Below are 19,384 nucleotides of genomic sequence, written 5' to 3' on the forward strand. Positions count from 1 at the left end.
CTTTTGTAAAAGGGGCTCTAAGAAAGCAAGTAAAAATGAGCAACTGTGGAACTTCCTTAAGTGTTTTGTAGATATGAGGGATTATTTTGCAGTAGTAGATGGTTGGTTAGATAAAGAAAAGAGCTATTACTAAAAGCTGGATTAAACTGTGAGCACAAGAGATCAAAGGTTACAAACTGTACTAGGATACCTCAATGGGTAATCAGGCAATGGTTGTATCCAGACTATGTATGAAGAAATGAGAGGTAGAAATAGACGTAGAAATAAATCCGTGAAAATTTGACAATGGTTCAAGCATACAGCGATACATCTGCCTAGGAGGTTAACCAATGATTTGCAGTATCGTATAGTAACGAAGTAAATGTAACTTAAATAAAAGGGCCCTGATTACTAAGCCACACTGTAAACGCACTAACTTTTTAGTGCACGCTAAAAATTAGCACGCGCGAACGCTAAAGACACCCATAGGAATATATAGGGATGTCTAGCATTAGCACATGCTAATTTTTAGTGCAAACTAAAAAGTTAACGCACCTACAGTTTTTTGTTACTTTTACTTACAAAGAAGTACAGGATAACATTTGCTACTTTTACTGAAGTAATAATTTTGCCAATTTTTACTACTTTTACTCAGTTACATCTGATGCTTGCAGTTAAAAGTAAAAGTGGAAGGGAAATGTAAATGACGATTCCTCAGTAAACTAAATTAAACAGCAAAACTGGGACCAGGACTTTGCTATTGCAAACCATGTCATGCAAACAGTGGATCATCTCATCTTAAATTTTGCTGTTCAGTGAATATAACCTATAAGAACAGTGAAATTGCCCGTGTTTTTTTGAACTGGTTACTGGCCTCCAGCCAAACAGAACAGTGATGAGTTGGGCCACTTTAAAGTGGAGATGAAGCTGAAGCTGGTAGCAATTCTTGGTGAACAGACATGTGTCTCTAACACAACAGACTGCACGTCATCCCATGGGAAATTTTACATTGGGGCAACCGTCCAATGGATTAGTAAGAGTCTTTAGGGAGGAAGTCTGTTTGGCCTTAAGACTGAAGGGTTCCCACACATTTGACTTTCTTGCATCAATTTTTGAAGATATTCAAACAGAGTTTGCCATCAGATGAAAACGTGTTAGAACAACAACAAGACAATGATTCCAACTTTGTGAAAGCCTTCTTTGTAATTGGACAGCATGACGATGATAACGAAGATAAAGATGAAGGTGCAAGTGATGAATTAGACAGTACTATTTCTAATGCAGATGATAATGATAATAATGAAGTACTCTTTGCTATACAGAAGGCAAGTGCTTCAGAGATTCCCTTGATCATATGCAGACTTAGTCAAAAGACATCAGTAATATTGCAATCTGGCCTGATTTGAAGGAACTTTTTATCAGACTCAACAATCAACTTTCTGCTAGTGTAGTTGTTGACCCTTTTTAGCTGTGCTGGATTAATGACTCATAAGCAAACTCACATAAGTGACAGTCATTTCAAAAATGTAGTTTTACTAAAAGCAAAGTGGATTGAATTGCAGAGCAATAAAGTTGATGGGTAAAAACGTTAATAATTGTTGCATTCATTGTAGTTGTGGTACTTTTACTTTTTGCTCAAAAAGTATTATATTAGGCAATAACTTTTTAACTTTTATTTAAGTAAGGGCCCTGTTTACAAAGGCGCGCTAGCGTTTTTATAACACGCTAAAAGTGTAGATGCCCATAACAATCCTATTGGTGTCTACACAGGTAGAATGCGCTAAAAAAAAAAGCTAGCGAACCTTTGTAAACAGGGCCCTTACTAATTTGTTAATTTGTTAATGTGATCTTCACTGTACTTTTTACTTTTACTTAAATATTAAAATATAAATTTATTTTTAATTAAGTACTTTAGCCTAGTACGTTGAACAATACTGATGATTTGTGGATCTCAGATAAAATGTAAACTGAAGGAGTGACTGGATGTTTAAGAAAATCATACTCTCTTGAGATGAGAAAAAACAGCATTTATACCAAAATCTCTCTCATTGAGTCTCTCAGGAAACTTGGGTTCTCTTCTTCACACAAAGACAAAGAATACAGTTAGCAGGGCTATGGTCGGGCCCAAGACACTGAAGACACCAGGAATGGGTGTCTTTTCCCGAGATAATCCGATTGCACCGAGTACAACGCTTGAAGCCACTGGGAATCTTCATGGACATGGACAGAAAAACTTTGTTGGCTAAATTAAATGACTCAAAGGTGCCTGAAAAAGGGGCAAGGCCAGAAAAAAGAAAAGAAAAGACCTGACGAAATTCAGGGCCTAAAAACAGCTCAATGACGACGGAAAAATAAGAAAACTTAAACCTGCGTAAAATAAAACTAAGGAAAATAAAAGGATGGATTTGAAAGAGGCTCAAGTAAAGGAGCCACAAGAGAAGACTAGAAAAATAGCTCAAAAGCACTAAACAGCTCTCAAAAACTGGGTGAGTGAGAGGACAAAAAAAAACAAACTTTCTCCTAACATGGAAAAAACAGAACTGAGGAGACCATGTTCATGCAATGGGCAGGAAGGCACTCATGCATTTACGGTGGAACGTGGCTCACGCTCCACCAAGTTCTCTTTTTAGCTTTGGCAAAATGCCGGACCAGGCCTGGTCCCACTTGTGAGAAGATAGAAACCTGCTTGTCCTTGGACAATAGGGTGGACACCCCAGAGGGTGTGGATAGCATGAGGAGAGATCTAGTGAAGCTTGAAGAATGATCCAGTAACTGGCAACTAAGATTTAATGCTAAAAAATGCAGGGTCATGCACTTGGGTTACAAAAATCCAAGGGAATGGTATAGTATAGGGGATGAAGCACTTCTGTGCATGAAAGAAGAGAGGGACTTGGAGGTGATTGTATCTGATGATCTTATCGTGGCCAAACAGGTAGAAAAGGTGACGGTCAAAGCCAGAAGGATGCTTGGGTGCATAGCGAGAGGAATGGCCAGCAGGAAAAAAAAGTGGTGATAGTGCTCTTGTATAAGACTATGGTGAGGCGCCATTCAGAATACTGTGTGCAATTCTGGAGACCGCATCAACAAAAAGATATAAGGATGAAGTTGGTCCAGAGGGTGGTTAAAAACTTGGTCAGTGGTCTCTGTCATAAAGCGTATGGGACAGACTTATAGACCTCAATATGTATACTCTGGAAGAAAGGCAGGAAAGAAGGGATAAGATAGAGATGTTTAAATACCTCCGTGGCATTAATGTACAGGAGGTAAGTCTTTTTCAAATGAAGGAAAACTCTGGTATGAGAGGGCATAGAATGAAGTTAAGAGGTTATAGGCTCAAGAGTAATCTAAGAAAATACTTTTTTCACAGAAAGGGTGGTGGATGCATGAAATAGCCTCCTGGTGGAGGTTGTGGAGACAAGGACTGTGTCTGAATTTAAGAAAGCATTGGACAGGCACGTGAGATGTCTTAGGGAAAGGAGGAGGAGATAGTAGTTACTAAGGATGGGCAGACTGGATGGGCCATTAGGTCCTTCTCTGCCATCATGTTTCTATGTTTCTATGACTGCCGCAGGCTTAGTATCAGGGGATAAATATTACTATTTAAGCCTGAAGGGTAAGAATATACATATATTGGAATATAAACATTGTAAAGAGTTGGCAGGAATGTATTCACAGGGAAGACAGGCTGTCCACACCATCTAGAAAGGATAGGATTTTGCCCCAGTATCTGGCTTCAGAGCAAATTAGAATTCAAGAGCAAAAAGACAGGTGAGACATTGTTCATTTATCTCCTAGGCTCCGCCTGGCTCTTGACCTTTTGGCTGAGAGGGAAGAGAGAAAAGATACCTCCATGCTGGGTAAGCTGAACTGCAGTATATGGGCTCTGTTAGTTGTAATTTCTGAAAGCTGGAATAGGAAAGAGCTTCATTCACAAAGAACTAGAGATTCAACCTACCAAGGATGCAACCCATGGAAATAGAAACATCTTTAAAGGAAGAAAGCCATGCCAGATTTTGAGCTGCGGCTAAGGAGTATCTGAAGCAAACAGACCAGAGACAGAGCAACAGAATTTGACAGGCCACTCAACAACTGTGGGATCCTGCAGCTGAGGAACACCCAGAGTAGTGACTCCTCCAGGCAGGTCTAGGAGCTGAAAGTCACATGGCAGGTGAGAGGGAGGTCCAAGAGCACAGAGGCAGTGGAGCAGTGATCCCTCCAGGTGAGAGGGAGATCCAGCAAATCAGTGACTCCTCCAAGCAGCAAAGAGTTCCAGCAACTAACAGCGGAGACAAGCCAGGCCAGGCACTATAGAATTTCCGGCAACCACCAGTCCAATTGCAATCATGTCTATGTGTGAGATGAAGTACAGTGGTCAGAAGAATGGGGAGAACAACTAGTAGTGAGACATAGGGGTGGGGGTGGAGATGCAGGGGTACCTTATCTAGCTAGTAATATGTTGGAGTTAGTTCAAATTATCTGAATGGTTATCTGATGCTGTCTAGGAGTGCACAGTTTAAGAGATTCTTGCTGCTGTTTGAATGGTTATGCTTCAAGGATTTGAATATCTCCACCTTTTAAGTGCAATATTGGTACTCGCTTTAAACCTATGGAAGTGTAAATTGAATAAAGTTTTAAATATTACCAGCCAGTCTTGTTCACAGTCACTCTTGTATTAGAGCTCGACCGAATGGTTTCTGTTGAAACCGAACCTGCAACCAAAATTGGCCACTTGGTTCTGGTAGAAACCGAAGCTGAAAATGAAACTACCACTCCCAAGGCCCCCTCCCCCCAGTGGCAGCTCCCTCCTGGATGCTGTTTTCACCTGGAGCCGGCCGTATGCAGGAGCAAGTGGGGATGATTCTACGTCCTTTACCCACCAATGAAAAGGTGGGTCCAGGAGATGGCTGCCACTAGGGGGGGATAGGCTCAGGAGGGGGAGGTTCTGGATATTGGCATTGAAGGAAGTGAAACTAGGAAATCAAGTACGCTAGCGTTTAACTATAGAAAAGGTGATTACGACAAAATGAGAAAAATGGTGAAGAAAAGACTGAAAGGAGCAGCTCGCAGAGTAAAAAACTTGCATCAGGCGTGGATGCTGTTTAAAAACACCATCCTGGAGGTTCAGGACAAATATATTCCACGTATTAGAAAAAAGGGAAAAAAGACTAAACGTCAGCCGGCGTGGCTAAACAGTAAGATAAAGGAAATCATTAGAGCCAAAAAACAATCCTTCAGAAAGTGGAGAAGAGAACCAACTGAAAGTAACAGGATAGATCATAAGGAATGCCAAGCCAAATGCAAAGCGGAGATAAGGAGGGCAAAAAAGGACTTTGAGAAGAAATTAGCGTTGGAAGCAAAAATACATAGTAAAAATTTTTTTAGATACATTAAAAGCAGGAAACCGGCCAAAGAGTCGGTTGGGCCGCTGGACGAAAATGGTGTTAAAGGGGCGATCAAGGAGGACAAAGCCGTAGCGGAGAAATTAAATGAATTCTTTGCTTCGGTCTTCACCGAGGAGGATTTGGGGGGGACACCGGTGCCGGAAAGAATATTTGAAGCGGGGGAGTCGGAGAAACTAAACAAATTCTCTGTAACCTTGGAGGATGTAATGGGTCAGTTCAGCAAGCTGAAGAGTAGTAAATCACCGGGACCTGATGGTATTCATCCCAGAGTATTAATAGAACTAAAAAATGAACTTGCGGAGCTACTGTTAGAAATATGCAATCTGTCCCTAAAATCGAGTGTAGTACCGGAAGACTGGAGGGTAGCCAATGTTACTCCGATTTTTAAGAAGGGTTCCAGAGGAGATCCGGGAAATTATAGACCGATGAGTCTGACGTCGGTGCCGGGCAAGATGGTGGAGGCTATTATTAAGAATAAAATTGCAGAGCATATACAAAAACATGGACTGATGAGACAAAGTCAGCACGGATTTAGTGAAGGGAAGTCTTGCCTCACCAATCTAATGCATTTTTTTGAGGGGGTAAGCAAACATGTGGACAATGGGGAGCCGGTTGATATTGTATATCTGGATTTTCAGAAGGCGTTTGACAAAGTGCCGCACGAAAGACTCCTGAAGAAATTGCAGAGTCATGGAATCGGAGGTAGGGTATTATTATGGATTAAGAACTGGTTGAAAGATAGGAAGCAGAGAGTAGGATTGCGTGGCCAGTATTCTCAGTGGAGGAGGGTAGTTAGTGGGGTCCCGCAGGGGTCTGTGCTGGGTCCGTTGCTTTTTAATGTATTTATAAATGACCTAGAGATGGGAATAACTAGTGAGGTAATTAAATTCGCCGATGACACAAAATTATTCAGGGTCGTCAAGTCGCAGGAGGAATGTGAACAATTACAGGAGGACCTTGCGAGACTGGGAGAATGGGCGTGCAAGTGGCAGATGAAGTTCAATGTTGACAAGTGCAAAGTGATGCATGTGGGTAAGAGGAACCCGAATTATAGCTACGTCTTGCAAGGTTCCGCGTTAGGAGTTACGGATCAAGAAAGGGATCTGGGTGTCGTCGTCGATGATACGCTGAAACCTTCTGCTCAGTGTGCTGCTGCGGCTAGGAAAGCGAATAGAATGTTGGGTGTTATTAGGAAGGGTATGGAGTCCAGGTGTGCGGATGTTATAATGCCGTTGTATCGCTCCATGGTGCGACCGCACCTGTGTTCAGTACTGGTCTCCGTATCTCAAAAAAGATATAGTAGAATTGGAAAAGGTACAGCGAAGGGCGACGAAAATGATAGTGGGGATGGGACGACTTTCCTATGAAGAGAGGCTGAGAAGGCTAGGGCTTTTCAGCTTGGAGAAGAGACGGCTGAGGGGAGATATGATAGAAGTGTATAAAATAATGAGTGGAATGGATCGGGTGGATGTGAAGCGACTGTTCACGCTATCCAAAAATACTAGGACTAGAGGGCATGAGTTGAAGCTACAGTGTGGTAAATTTAAAACGAATCGGAGAAAATTTTTCTTCACCCAACGTGTAATTAGACTCTGGAATTCGTTGCCGGAGAACGTGGTACGGGCGGTTAGCTTGACGGAGTTTAAAAAGGGGTTAGATAGATTCCTAAAGGACAAGTCCATAGACTGCTATTAAATGGACTTGGAAAAATTCCGCATTTTTAGGTATAACTTGTCTGGAATGTTTTTACGTTTGGGGAGCGTGCCAGGTGCCCTTGACCTGGATTGGCCACTGTCGGTGACAGGATGCTGGGCTAGATGGACCTTTGGTCTTTCCCAGTATGGCACTACTTATGTACTTATGTACTTATGGATGAGAGACTGCCACAGGCGGGTCCGTCTACTGCTGGGGGGGCAGAGAGTGAGAGTGATCACAAGTGGGCGGGGGGAGGTGGAAAGTTTCAGTCAAAACTAAAACCGAAATTTGACAGGCCTCTATCTTGTTTGGGGTTTTTCCTGAGAGGAAGGGAGGGAAATACCACCTACTAACACCCTTCTTCCTAAGGTGGAGGCACCAGGCACCAAACATTCACGTTCTGACAGGGTCAGCCCAAAGACAACTCATACCAGGTTGGCCCCAGACCCAGGGAGGCCCAAAAGAGGGTGTTTGAAGTAGGAAAAACATACAAAGCAGGGCTTATGAAATTCTTTCTAACCCCTCTGCGTGTGTGTATGTGTGTGAGAGCTGGCATCAGAGGTGTAGCTACCAGTGAGCAGCAAAAGGTGGGTGGAGGGAGGCTGGAAAAAAAGATTGGGGAGGGGACATACATGGGGAAGAGAGAGGGAATCTGGCTTTCTTGGAGGGGGGGGGGGTCAAGGTTACACTGCAGTGCAGGGGTGTGGTGTGGTGGGGCAGGGGTGTGACAGGGTGCGTGACTGAATTATATTTTGTGTCCTCTTTTTTGTCACAGCAAATAAGGTAATCTTACAGACAGCAAAAGTTTTAAACTCTTGAAAAATGTCCATACTTGGTAGACATCCTTCTAGTTTCAGGAGACAAATGTGAGCATTACTAGATTCCTGAAAAAAATCCAGACGTCCTGGGCACATGTGACAGGGCTCTCATAAACATCTGGATCTAAAGTATGCAGGGTTGCCAGGTGGAAAATTTTTTTCCAGCCTAAAGGAGCCCAAAATCCAGCCCAAAACCCGCCCAAACTCAAACCCCGCCCCTGACACCCCCGCCCCCGCGTCATCACCCCCGCCCCCGCCGTCATCAACCCCGCCCCCGCCGTCATCGGCCCCGCCTCCCCCGTCACTAACCCCGCCTCCCCCGTCACTAACCCCGCCTCCCCCGTCACTAACCCCGCCCAGAAACGTCATTAACCCCGCCCACCGCGGCCGAAAAAAGCCGGCGAAAAAACCGCAAAAGCCGGCGAAAAAACCGCCCCGAAGCCAAAAAGGAGCCCAAAAAACCGCAACCCGCCGCGGGCAAAAATTTCCCGCGGCGGGTCGCAGAAAACCGCCCAATTGGGCGGTAAAACCGCCCATCTGGCAACACTGAAAGTATGTGTGTGGTTTGCCAATGCCTCAAACCAGTCCTGCCCACAGCAACAGATATTAGTTGACAATACACAGAGCAACCAATAAGAAAACAGTACAGTTTAGTCAACATTTCACAGTAGAAATAATAACAAAGAAAATGGCACATATATCTGAATAACTTAAAACACAGTACATCAAAACTAGGCAATTATTTGTAATCCTTAGGTGTGTGGTGAGAATGTGTTTGTGTGCATGTGCCAAATGAGCTCAAAACAGAAAACTGTTACTCCTTGGAGACACCAATATTAGAAACATAATTTGGAAACATCAGTCAAGGGACAAAAAAAAAAAAAGGTTAAATGCCTCCCAGAATCCAAACCAAATTGTTAGTGAAATCAGATTCTAAAACTGATGTTGCTATCCACATGGGAACAAATGACCTGCCTAGAAAAAGCATCTCTCCCAAATTTTAGGAGAGAGACTTAAAACCCATTGTCAGCACTAACATTTTCAGACATTTTACTTGTTTATGGTAAGTGAGAAGACAGGCTACATTGCACAAACCAGTCTTAATATTATGCATGGCTTCAAACCTGGTGTAAACAAGAATGTTAGAGCCAACCCTGGAAATACACCCCTGAACTATGTCACAATGTCAGGATGACTGACACTTCTCAAATATCTGTACTTGGAAAAGCTTCGTAAGGTGAGGCAAGTAACATTTTATTTTCCTTTAGGTCTAGTAGTACAGCTGGGTCAGGTTTTGAATCAGAAGGATCATATTTTGGAAATGTAGGGCCTACACCTTTTCTCTGTTCTTTGATAGGGGGGGGGGGGGGGAACACAGTCTAGATAAGTTCTGAAAGCCTAGGCCTTCAACTGTCATGCAAGCACCAAGCCTGGTGACTCACCACACAGCAGTCCCTCATGTCGAATCAGCATGCGTGCCATGGAAAATGATTCCATGTCATTGCTTTTATACCACTTGTCCACCACCTAGAAAAATGATACAAGTTTCATACCGTTCCTTGCATATTAAAAAAACTGCAATGACTCTCACTATAATAGTTTTATCATTCTCTTTCTCTACACTAATCCCACATTCAAGTGCGGAGGGAGATGCAGAATACTGGTAGGTGAAGGGCACTTTTCTTTTCTTGGGGACTGTGGGTAATGTCCTGTGTCTAAGGGTGCTGTACCAGAGGTGTAGCTAGGTAGGTCGCCAGGGGAGCGGCTGCTCCCCCAAACAGACTTCTGACAGCGCCAGCACCTATTTTTCATGCGATCTGTCGTATTTAACATACGCGCCGGCACCATCAGCAGATCGCTCTCCGCACCCTCAACCTGGCTATGCTACTGTGCTATACATCAGTGTGGTTAAAATAAGGATATTTTCCCAAGTCAAAGGATTGAAGTGAAATGGAAGGGAAAAATATCTGTTACTAACAGCAGCTTTTTTTACCCAGAGGGATGTCCTTTGGTGCACAAGAAGAGTTGTTACTGAGGATACCTTCTCTTTCCCTTTTGTGAAGGCTAAGGAGGTAATTCTATAAATTGGCGCCTCAGTCTAGGTGCCCCAATGATATGCATTTAGTGCCAATTCTATAATGACATCTTGGCGCCAACATTTGGTCACAGAATAAGTCGGCACTGACGTGCTCTCCATATTAATAGCAGGCGTAGGTTGGTGTGCCTAAATGCACCCAGTGATGCATAATTTATAGTATTCTACAATCTATGCACAGAACTGGGAGATATGCCCATGGCTCACCCATGCGTACACCTCCCCTTGTGGCTTGGTGCTATGGCACTTAGGTGCTACCTTATAGAATAGCACCTAGTACACGTAGGTGCCTTTAATGCATTTCAATGGCGCATACCTCTAGGTGCCAGTTAATAGAATTGCATTCTACGTGTTCTGTTATCGATGGAGTAATGGTCACAGCTGCTGCAGGGGTGACCTCTACTGGCTGAAGACTGTCACTAATGGGTTCTGGCATGACGAACATTTCACTTTCAGAATCTTTAGATCAGTGTAATATCCAAAATACTTTATTGAAGATATCGTATGTTGGATATTACACTGATCTGCTGGTTTGTTCTCCACGTTGGATCTTGCAGATCGTTTGCCTTGTTGTTTTCTGGGACTTTCAGGATCTTTTTCAGGAATTATTCCACAGTGCAGGGAAGAGAAAAGTCTGTAAAATAAATTTGAACTGTGATAACTCTAGATCAGGGGTTCTTAGCCCAGTCCTTGGGACACACTATACATGAGATAAATTTGCCTACACTCATTCATTTATCATTTATTCATTTTATATACCGTTTCTTATTGCTGCTGCAAAACAGAACGGTTTACATTTTTAAAAATACAACTCATACATACAAACAAATAAGAACTCCAATCATTGATAGAAAAGCACAGCAACCCAAAATGACAAAGAAGGACATACCTAATAAAATCTACAAATTAAATACAGTTAAAACTAAACTTCTACACCTTCTCTACTATCATAAGTTCTGTTCAATACAGTTTGTGAAGAGAAACGTTTTCAGAAGTTTTCGTAAGTGAATGTAGGACTCCCCTGAAAATGACAGATACAAATCATGGTAAGGTATACACAAAAAGTAGCACATATGAGTTTATCTTGTTGGGCAGACTGGATGGACCATGCAGGTCTTTTTCTGCCGTCATCGACTATGTTACCATGTTAGTCTAATCTGTCTCATGCATATTTACTCCTGATATTTTGAAAACCAGACTGGCTAAGTGTGTCTCAAGGAGTGGATTGAGAATCTCTGCTCTAGATGATTTCCCCTTATCTTTAAGGTATAGAAATGCAGTCTCAATGTTACCAAGTAAAAGATGCTTAATAGTACTATTATTGCATTTCATATCATCCTAGAATCCAATAAAGAGCTAACTTCTTGAGGGTCAGTATTTATGCTACTGTCAGGTCAGCATGCTAATTTTTAAAGGGAATGTGGATACTTTAAACCAATGTACTTTACATTTCTTGAAGCAGGAACAAAATATGTATGTTGAAGTACACATGAGGATTTCAGAATGAACTCTCTATATATACTTTAACATCCATATAACCCCATCCTTTTCTTATCTTATAGTATGTATATCTACACCCACACTGAGGGAGGAAGCAATTGTTCAAACAGTTTTTATACGGGTGAAAGCCTGTTTAACTATGTTAAAAAGTTTTGAAATACAGTTTTGGGGGTAATATTCAGACAGTCTGCATTGGCACATGGACCACAGGTACTTTATATCCACAGGCCTTGCATCAGTTTTCGTTTTGAAAATTACCACAAAGTACACATAATCCACTGAACAGAAGAACTGTTATAGTGGGTCACTGCTATATTATTATGGAGGTAAACTGAATCCGATTCTGTGCATCAAAAGTAGCCACCAAGAGAATCCTACCAAAAATGACACAGCTGAAAAACAAAGGAGAAATATAACATCTCCTTCTTGGGAAAAAATGCAATGTGTGCAGAAGTGTCCCTGATAGGACCAAGATCATCTCAGATAGGGTTTGACAAATCCAGGCGCTAGATCACTATGGTGCTTGGAAATTGCACCCTGGCATACTTCCACGTGAATGTTTACTTTTCTGCTGTAGTTGTGTTACTACTGTTTTCTACCACATGTTCCCCTCTCCTTGCTAACTGCTGCTGCAGAAGAAATAGCACGTCTCCTACTTCCCTGCTGTTATTTGGCTCTCTGTAAGCTTGATCGCACAGTGAGGAAACATTTGGAAGATCTTCAAAATACACTGGAAAAGGGGTGACACTGAAACTTTGCTATTATGCGAAGAAAAGGGACCCATTTTTAATCTTGCAACACTCCAGGCGGTTTAAATTCATAAGTTGATAACAGACCCTTTTTATTACAATCCTGGTCAAAGTCATAATGGAGCTACGATATGCTTTTATTCGGCACCACCTGTAAGTTTGTTTTAAATAAATTCTCAGCTGTGACATGCTTTCACTTTTTTTCATTTTATACTATTTACTTCAATTAACATCACAGATTTACAGTGCACTAGAATCTATACACCCAGCCCCGTTTTTTGGTTAACCTTTAGCTTAACAAGGATTAATACACCACACCGGGCTCAAAACTATTTTTCTTTTTCTTTGCGGTTCCACAGTTTAAGTTTTTTTTTCTTTCCAGTACAACTTTTAGCACTCTTATAGTGCTTTGAGCCATTTTATCTTAGCATGACTTTTTGTGTCGTTTTACTCTTGCACCACTTCCCTTGGGCAATATACTTTTTTCTGTGTTTTTCAATTTAGCACAGTCCTTGTTTTGGTTTTGGTTTTTGTCTCTTATTGGCACAGCCTTTGTTTTTTTTCTGTCCTATCAGAAATAGTCGTAGTTTTTTATTGTAACCTAATAAATATATCACTTGTTGCAAGCACTGTTCTCAAACTTAGGCCTTTCTGATTACATAGGGGGTCTTTTACTTACGCGTGCTGGTATTTTTAGCGGGCATTAAAAATAGACGCGCGCTAAATGCTAAAAATGCCAATGTATTCCTGTGGACGTCTTTAGCGTTTAGCACATACCTATTTTTAATGCCTGCTAAAAACACCAGCACGCATAAGTAAAAGACCACCACAGTTTTTTACTTCTACTGAGTCACTCCTCGGGCAGTTTAGTTATTAGATTTTTTATTTTCCTTTTTAATCAGCCAAACTTTACTGCCATCACTTGCACCAAGCAGGCTCTCACAGTACTTCAGCACTTTTTGTAATAAGTGCTATTTATTCACAGCACGTTTTTTCTCTGTCATTTTAGCTTTTTCATTATAGCCAAAGTAGTGCTTTGACAGCAACTGTGCTGTGGAATTTTGGTCTTTCATTGTAGTCAAAATGGTACTCTGACAGCATCTGTGCCATGGAAATGCACCTTTACTAACATCGGATCTCTAGTCAATACATTTATTATCCATCAGTGTTATCGAAGTACTAATTATTTACAGTACAGTATTTTTATATATTTTGTAACCTCATGGTTCCACAGTGTATTGTCAGCTCTACTATACCAATTGTTCCATAGTCATGAAGATACCTCGAGCTGATTCTCTGAGACAAGTGTAGAAATATGAGCACATGTTATGAACTATGGAATGTGTTAAAAGGCCAGAGATTGATAAGTCAGTGTGACACAGGAATCTATCAGAGATTGATAAGCCTGCATGATCTCTGGTATTTATGATACCCTTACGAGCAAGGGAGGCCTTGGAAAAGAGGATAGTGTAAACAGCAGAAGAATGTTGCCCAAGCAGCCTAAGAGAACCAGACGCTGGGAATCAGATGATAATCTGTGAGAAGGACAGCTTGCAGAAAAAAAGCCATGTAAATGATTGTCTGAAACAAACGACATAAGCTGCCGTCTCAGAAGAGTATTTCAGAGAAGCAGTTTCAGTGAACAGCTTTTTATGTTACTGAATTGATCTCTCATGAGAAACTATTGTATTTGTATTGGTAAGGGAATAAAAGATACTTTCTCCTATGTACTTAATATTGGTTTCTTTTACCTCTCCCAGTTGAGAATGGCTAGTTCATGCTAATTTGGGAAGGGATACAAGCAGCCTAAAAACACAAGGTGACACAATACTCACTAACTACGTCCACCCTACTCTAAATTGAGTTGAGGAAACAAAGCTAATTTCAGGATTTTTTTCCCTATGAAACAAACTCTCAAATGTAGGATGAGTTGGGTAATGCACTTTAAGGTTCGACTGAGTGCGATATACACCACAAAAGCACACTTATAATTTTGCTCCTTAAGATTAGCACCATGGGCGTAGTTTGGGGGGGGGGGTCGAGGGAGGGCAATGCCCCCCCCAAATGAGCTGCCATCCCATTTTTCTGCCTGGCATCCCCCTGTGTGGTGCAGCTGCAACAGCATCTTTCTTTCTCTCCTGCCACTGCTGTTCTTCCAGTTCTTTCTCTCCTTCCAGCCCCGGGGCACCTGGTATTGCTCCCCCCCCAGTCCTCCAATCTCCCGAGCCTCAATGAGAAAGCAGTGTGAACGCTGCTTTAGACTTGCCCCCGGAAGTCTTTCTCTCTCCTTCAACTGCCTGTTCCCGCGTAGGCGGGAAGTTGTAGGAGAGAGAAGGGCTTCTAGGGCAGGTCTAAAGCAGCGTCCATACTGCTCTCTCGCTGAGGCTGCTGGCAGCTCTGGGGATTGGAAGACTTGGGGGGGGGGGGCGTTTCAGGGCACTGCAGGGCTGGAAGGAGAGAAAGAACTGGAAGAATCCAGTGCCGTGGTGGTGGCAGGAAGCTGGAAGGAGAATGTGAGAGACAGGGATGGTCCCAGGCGGTGAAGGGTAAAAAAAAAAAGTTAGACCGGGGGGGGGGGGGGGGGGGGAGTAAGAGAGATGGAGAAGGAGCATAAGATGGATGGGACTAGAGGGTGTGGGGGGAAGGGGAACAGAGCAGAAGATGAGTGTGACTTAGTGACTGAATAGGAAAGGAAGATGACAAGAGGACAGAAGAGAAATGGAAAAGCCAACCTGGAAAATAATTTAGAAGACTGACACTTGGAAAGTGGAAGAGAGTGGGACCAGCCCACTCAGAAAAATAAAGTGCTTAGACAACAAAGGTAGAAAAGAAAAAATTATTTTTATTTAATATTTTTTAAAGATTGAGATGTGCCTGCTTTGTGAAATGTACATTTATTTATTTTAGTTTTGTATTTTGCAGAGTACAGGAGAAAAAACATTTCGTTACTTTTTAAAAGTACTTAAGTAAAAAGTAAAAGTACTGGCTTCAAAAGTAGTAAAGTAAAATCTTATTAAAAAAAAAAAATACAGTGCAATCCGTTTAAGTGCAAGGGTCTGGGACCAAACATGCAGTTAACCGGAGCGTGCACTTAACCGTTGTGACCCAAAAAAGATTTTCATATGATAAACATATGTACAGTACTGTTTCTTGTACGTACAGTATACAGTATCCGTTAACTGACATTAGGCTTACTTGAAGTAATCAGTCATAATCCTCTGTACACTCTTGTGTCTGTGAGTTCCATAGACTACATCTGCCAGACGGTAAAAACTGTCATAGCACTGACATCCAGTGGCCTCCAGATAGGCCCGCACGGTGTTGAGACTCTCCAGCGCTCTTGCAAAAGTGACAGGAGGTTGTTGAATTTCGTCAGCATGTGCCTCACTGCTCATTTCATCATCTATTTCATCATCAGCCGTTGCCTGCGTGTAGGCACATATCTCGACATCAGTGCTGTCATAAGCTGTTTGTAGATCGTAATCAACAGCTACGTAATGATGAAACTGCTCTTCAGTAACACCAGCTGGGATGTCAATAGCCTGTTCATCTGACACGTTTGCAACAGCTGCATCTGTTTCGTCCCTCTTCACATCCCTAACAAAGCTTGCCCACTTGTAGCAGTTCACAATGGTTGCCTGTGTAACATGATTCCAGGCTTCTTTCTGCATATGTAGGGAATCCAACAGTGATAGATTACGAGCCAGTTCAACAGCACGTTTATCCTTGCCAGTCTGGTCATCCATAACGCTCATCAGATGACATAGCACAAGAGCCCGATAATGTTGTTTGAAATTGGCTATTATGCCCTGATCCAGAGGTTGGATCAGAGAGGTAGTGTTTGGTGGGAGGAAGACCACCTTGACGTTAGACAGCCTGACATCATCACTGTGTGCAGCACAATTATCACTAAGAAACAAAATCTGACGCTTTTGTGCCCGCATTCTAGTGTCTAACTTCTTTAGCCACTGCTTCCATATATCCCCAGTCATCCATGAATTTGCACTAGCCTCGTATGACACAGGAAGTCACTTAACATTCTTGAAGCAACGGGGCTGTTTGGTCTGTCCAATGATGAGTGGTTCCAACTTCTCACTCCCATCCATATTGCAGAAAAGGAGAATCGTCAGTCGGTCCTTCGATGTTTTACTTCCTGTAGTTTTGGCGTTTGAATGCAAGTGTTCCATCAGGAATCGCTCGCTAGTAGAGAGCTCAAGTCAGGAGCAGTCAGTTTCCTGTCAGTGGTCCACTGCCTATGGAGAAAGCTAATCAGCTAGCTGAAAGTCTTGGAGGAGTGGCCTAGTGATTAGAGTGGTGGAAATGGTGGACTTTGTCACGCGCCAATCGGCTTCCATATTCTGTGCGTGCGCTTATGCGAAGTCTTTCCTGCAGAGGAGCATTCTTAAACCATGCATATAAGCGAACCTTGCACTTATCAGTGGTGTGCTAAACCGAAGTTTGTCCCCATAGAAACTGATGGCGCCAAAAAGGGGATCGAAGTACGGCATGCAGTTAAACAGAACATGCGATTATCTGACATGCACTTAAATGAAGTGCACTGTACTTAAATAAAAGTAATAAAGGACAGCTCTTAAAACCACTTTTTTACTACAAAGTTAAAGTATTCTTAACAAGTTGGACCACAGAATCTAGTATGTGTACAAGCTAATTTCCAGGGGGGTCACACAAGATCCTTCCTAGAAAAAAACGCCCTGAACTTTGCAGTGGGCAGACGATCATTAATACACCTATTGGAAAATAAAAGAAGCTGTACTAATTTAGGGCTCCTTTTACAAAGCCACAGTACACGCTATGAAGCCCATAGGAACTGAATGGGCTTTGTCGCATTTGCTGTGTGGGAATCAGTACTGCTGCTTTGTAAAAGGAGCCCTGAATTAGTACAGATCAGCCCTACACAGACACTTGATGCTAACAGAATACCCGGCCTTTTTCATACATAAGCAGAGAGACCCCCTCATTTCAAAGTATGTTTTTTTTTGTTTGTGTTTATAACATGCTTAGCAGTTGACAGATAATTTAGAATCTTTGAACTCTAACCTTTATTTAAGGGCATCTGAGGTACTTTTGACATTATTTCAACCTCTCTGTTGGAGTTCTCTAACATCTCTCTTTTGTTCGTATCCTTGAAGACACTTTACTCCGAACCGTGCAATGCTACGCAACTGTTGGCTTTCCCCCATGTTCTAATTTAAAAACTGGTCTATCTCCTTTTAAAATGTTAGCACCTGAAGCCGGGTTCCATCCTGGTTAAAGTGGACCTCCCCCTTCCCCAAACAGTTGTCCGGTTCCTTACATATGCAAAGTCAGGCCCTCTTCCCTGCACCGTTGTTGCATCCATGCACCGAGACTCTGCAATTTTCTGGAGTCTTGAATGTGGAACTGAGAGTATTTTTGATTATGCTAATCTTGGAAGGCTCTAGATTTTAACTTTCTACCTCAAAGCCTAAACTTGCCTTCTATAAACTCACTCCCACACCTTCCTATGCACCACAACAACCAACTATTCCTCAGTACTGTCCAAAATCCTATCTAGTGACTCCTGAGGTCTACCTTGTTCACAGCAGGCAGGCAAGTTACCAAGTGATCCTCACATCAACCAGTCATCCAGATATCTACATTCCTAATGATGAAATCACCAACTTCAATAGCTGCCCTAACCCTTCTTCATAAGCACTTGTAGGCTCATCCTCAGTATTATGAGTATGATTCACGCCTGTCAAAGTATTTGTTAACACTATCTCCCAGCATCCTCTAAGTCAGCGTTATTAGAGCAGAAAGGAGTGCATTTTACCTATAAATCTCATAGCCCTACCCTCTGGGTTTTCTACCTATACATGAATAATAACAAAAATAACATGACGGTACATTGGACTCCTCAGCTATAACATCAATGGTCACTGCATGACAAATCAATCCAACTTCCTCCACATTTGCTGACATTGAAATACAAAATTATTTTTCTCTGGTGCTACACTTTCATATTTTCTGAATGAGTATGTTCCACCACATATTCATTTCTAGAGTGGTTATATTCTTCCAATGATTTACAAAAGGTTTAGTAACAATTGCTCACATGAAATCAAATAGCTATAAATCTGCTTTTTTTTTAAACTTGCTGTCTGTGGCCAGTAAGTTACAGATTACTATTTTGAAAGTTAATCTTGCAGACAAGAGCAATGATACAGTATATGTGAGAGTGTTCCCAGCAGCTACTACTGCCTTTCTGGGGGAAAGCAGAAATTTTCAGTACAGTCCAATATGCTAAATGTGTTAGAAAATATAACATTTACATAACAGAGGTCACTAGAAATACTCATACTGAATACCTTGGCTTCAAGACTGAGAGGGATGGGTGCAGTTTACAGATAAAGCTCTTATGCCCTATTCTGTGCCTGGGAAGAAGGTAAGGGCAGCCAAATTTAATAGTTTCTTTCCTCCCTAGCCTCTGTATAATAGAGGCTCACATACCAATGCATCCCACCCCCAAATCTTTGGGCTATGCAAGTGGTATAATTATACTTACTGATCTGTCAAGAACTGTTGGAATAAAGTCATACCCAATCCCCTCCACCTCATACATGGTTTTATCTGTCTGATTTAGCTCTTCTGGCTCAGCAAGAATGGAACCTTCAGGATCAACAGCAATGATCTGAGAAAACAGAAACAAAATCACCAAGGAGGTGGAATGATTATTCAGCCCTTGAGTACCCCAAGAAGGAGGGGTAGATTTAGGAAACCCAAGAGAGCAGAGGCAATGAGAACAGTAAAGGCAAGCTCTGATTGGCCAAGTAACTGACAAGAGCAAGATGAAGCTGCCCTCTTACAATAAAAAGCAATTTGGTGACATGTAACTGGGTTCTCTGAATACAGAAGTCCAATCACACAAGTGACTCATATTCCTGTGCTGGATGCCAGACAATCCAGAGCCATCTGGAAAGGCCTAAAGGCCTTCACTGTTCATGCTCAAGAGTGCCTGTGCTGCACTCTGTGTTTTAACAACAATGAAGCTGTTCCACACATCCTCCAGTCAAGGCTCAACAGAACTGAGGAAGGCTATAAGGCTACAGTATTATGAAATTCTTATACATAAGCCTTTAGACCATTCTAGAAAGCTCTAAAAAGATC

General features: G+C 42.1%; 1 protein-coding gene across 2 annotated transcripts in view; it reads right to left on the reverse strand.

Moving 5' to 3' along the window:
• CBS (cystathionine beta-synthase) overlaps positions 1 to 19,384 on the reverse strand; it is a 144,686-nt gene that overhangs the window by 74,218 nt on the left and 51,084 nt on the right. For both annotated transcript variants that reach the window (XM_030203792.1, XM_030203791.1), the window contains exons 9-10: positions 18,783 to 18,908; positions 9,337 to 9,421 (exon numbers count right to left, since the gene is read on the reverse strand). In XM_030203792.1, the coding sequence (XP_030059652.1) occupies positions 9,337 to 9,421; positions 18,783 to 18,908 (211 nt within the window). The remainder of the gene's footprint in view (positions 1 to 9,336; positions 9,422 to 18,782; positions 18,909 to 19,384) is intronic.

The sequence above is a fragment of the Microcaecilia unicolor genome, chromosome 5 (assembly GCF_901765095.1).
Source record: "Microcaecilia unicolor chromosome 5, aMicUni1.1, whole genome shotgun sequence".
In the NCBI taxonomy this organism is placed as follows: domain Eukaryota; kingdom Metazoa; phylum Chordata; class Amphibia; order Gymnophiona; family Siphonopidae; genus Microcaecilia; species Microcaecilia unicolor.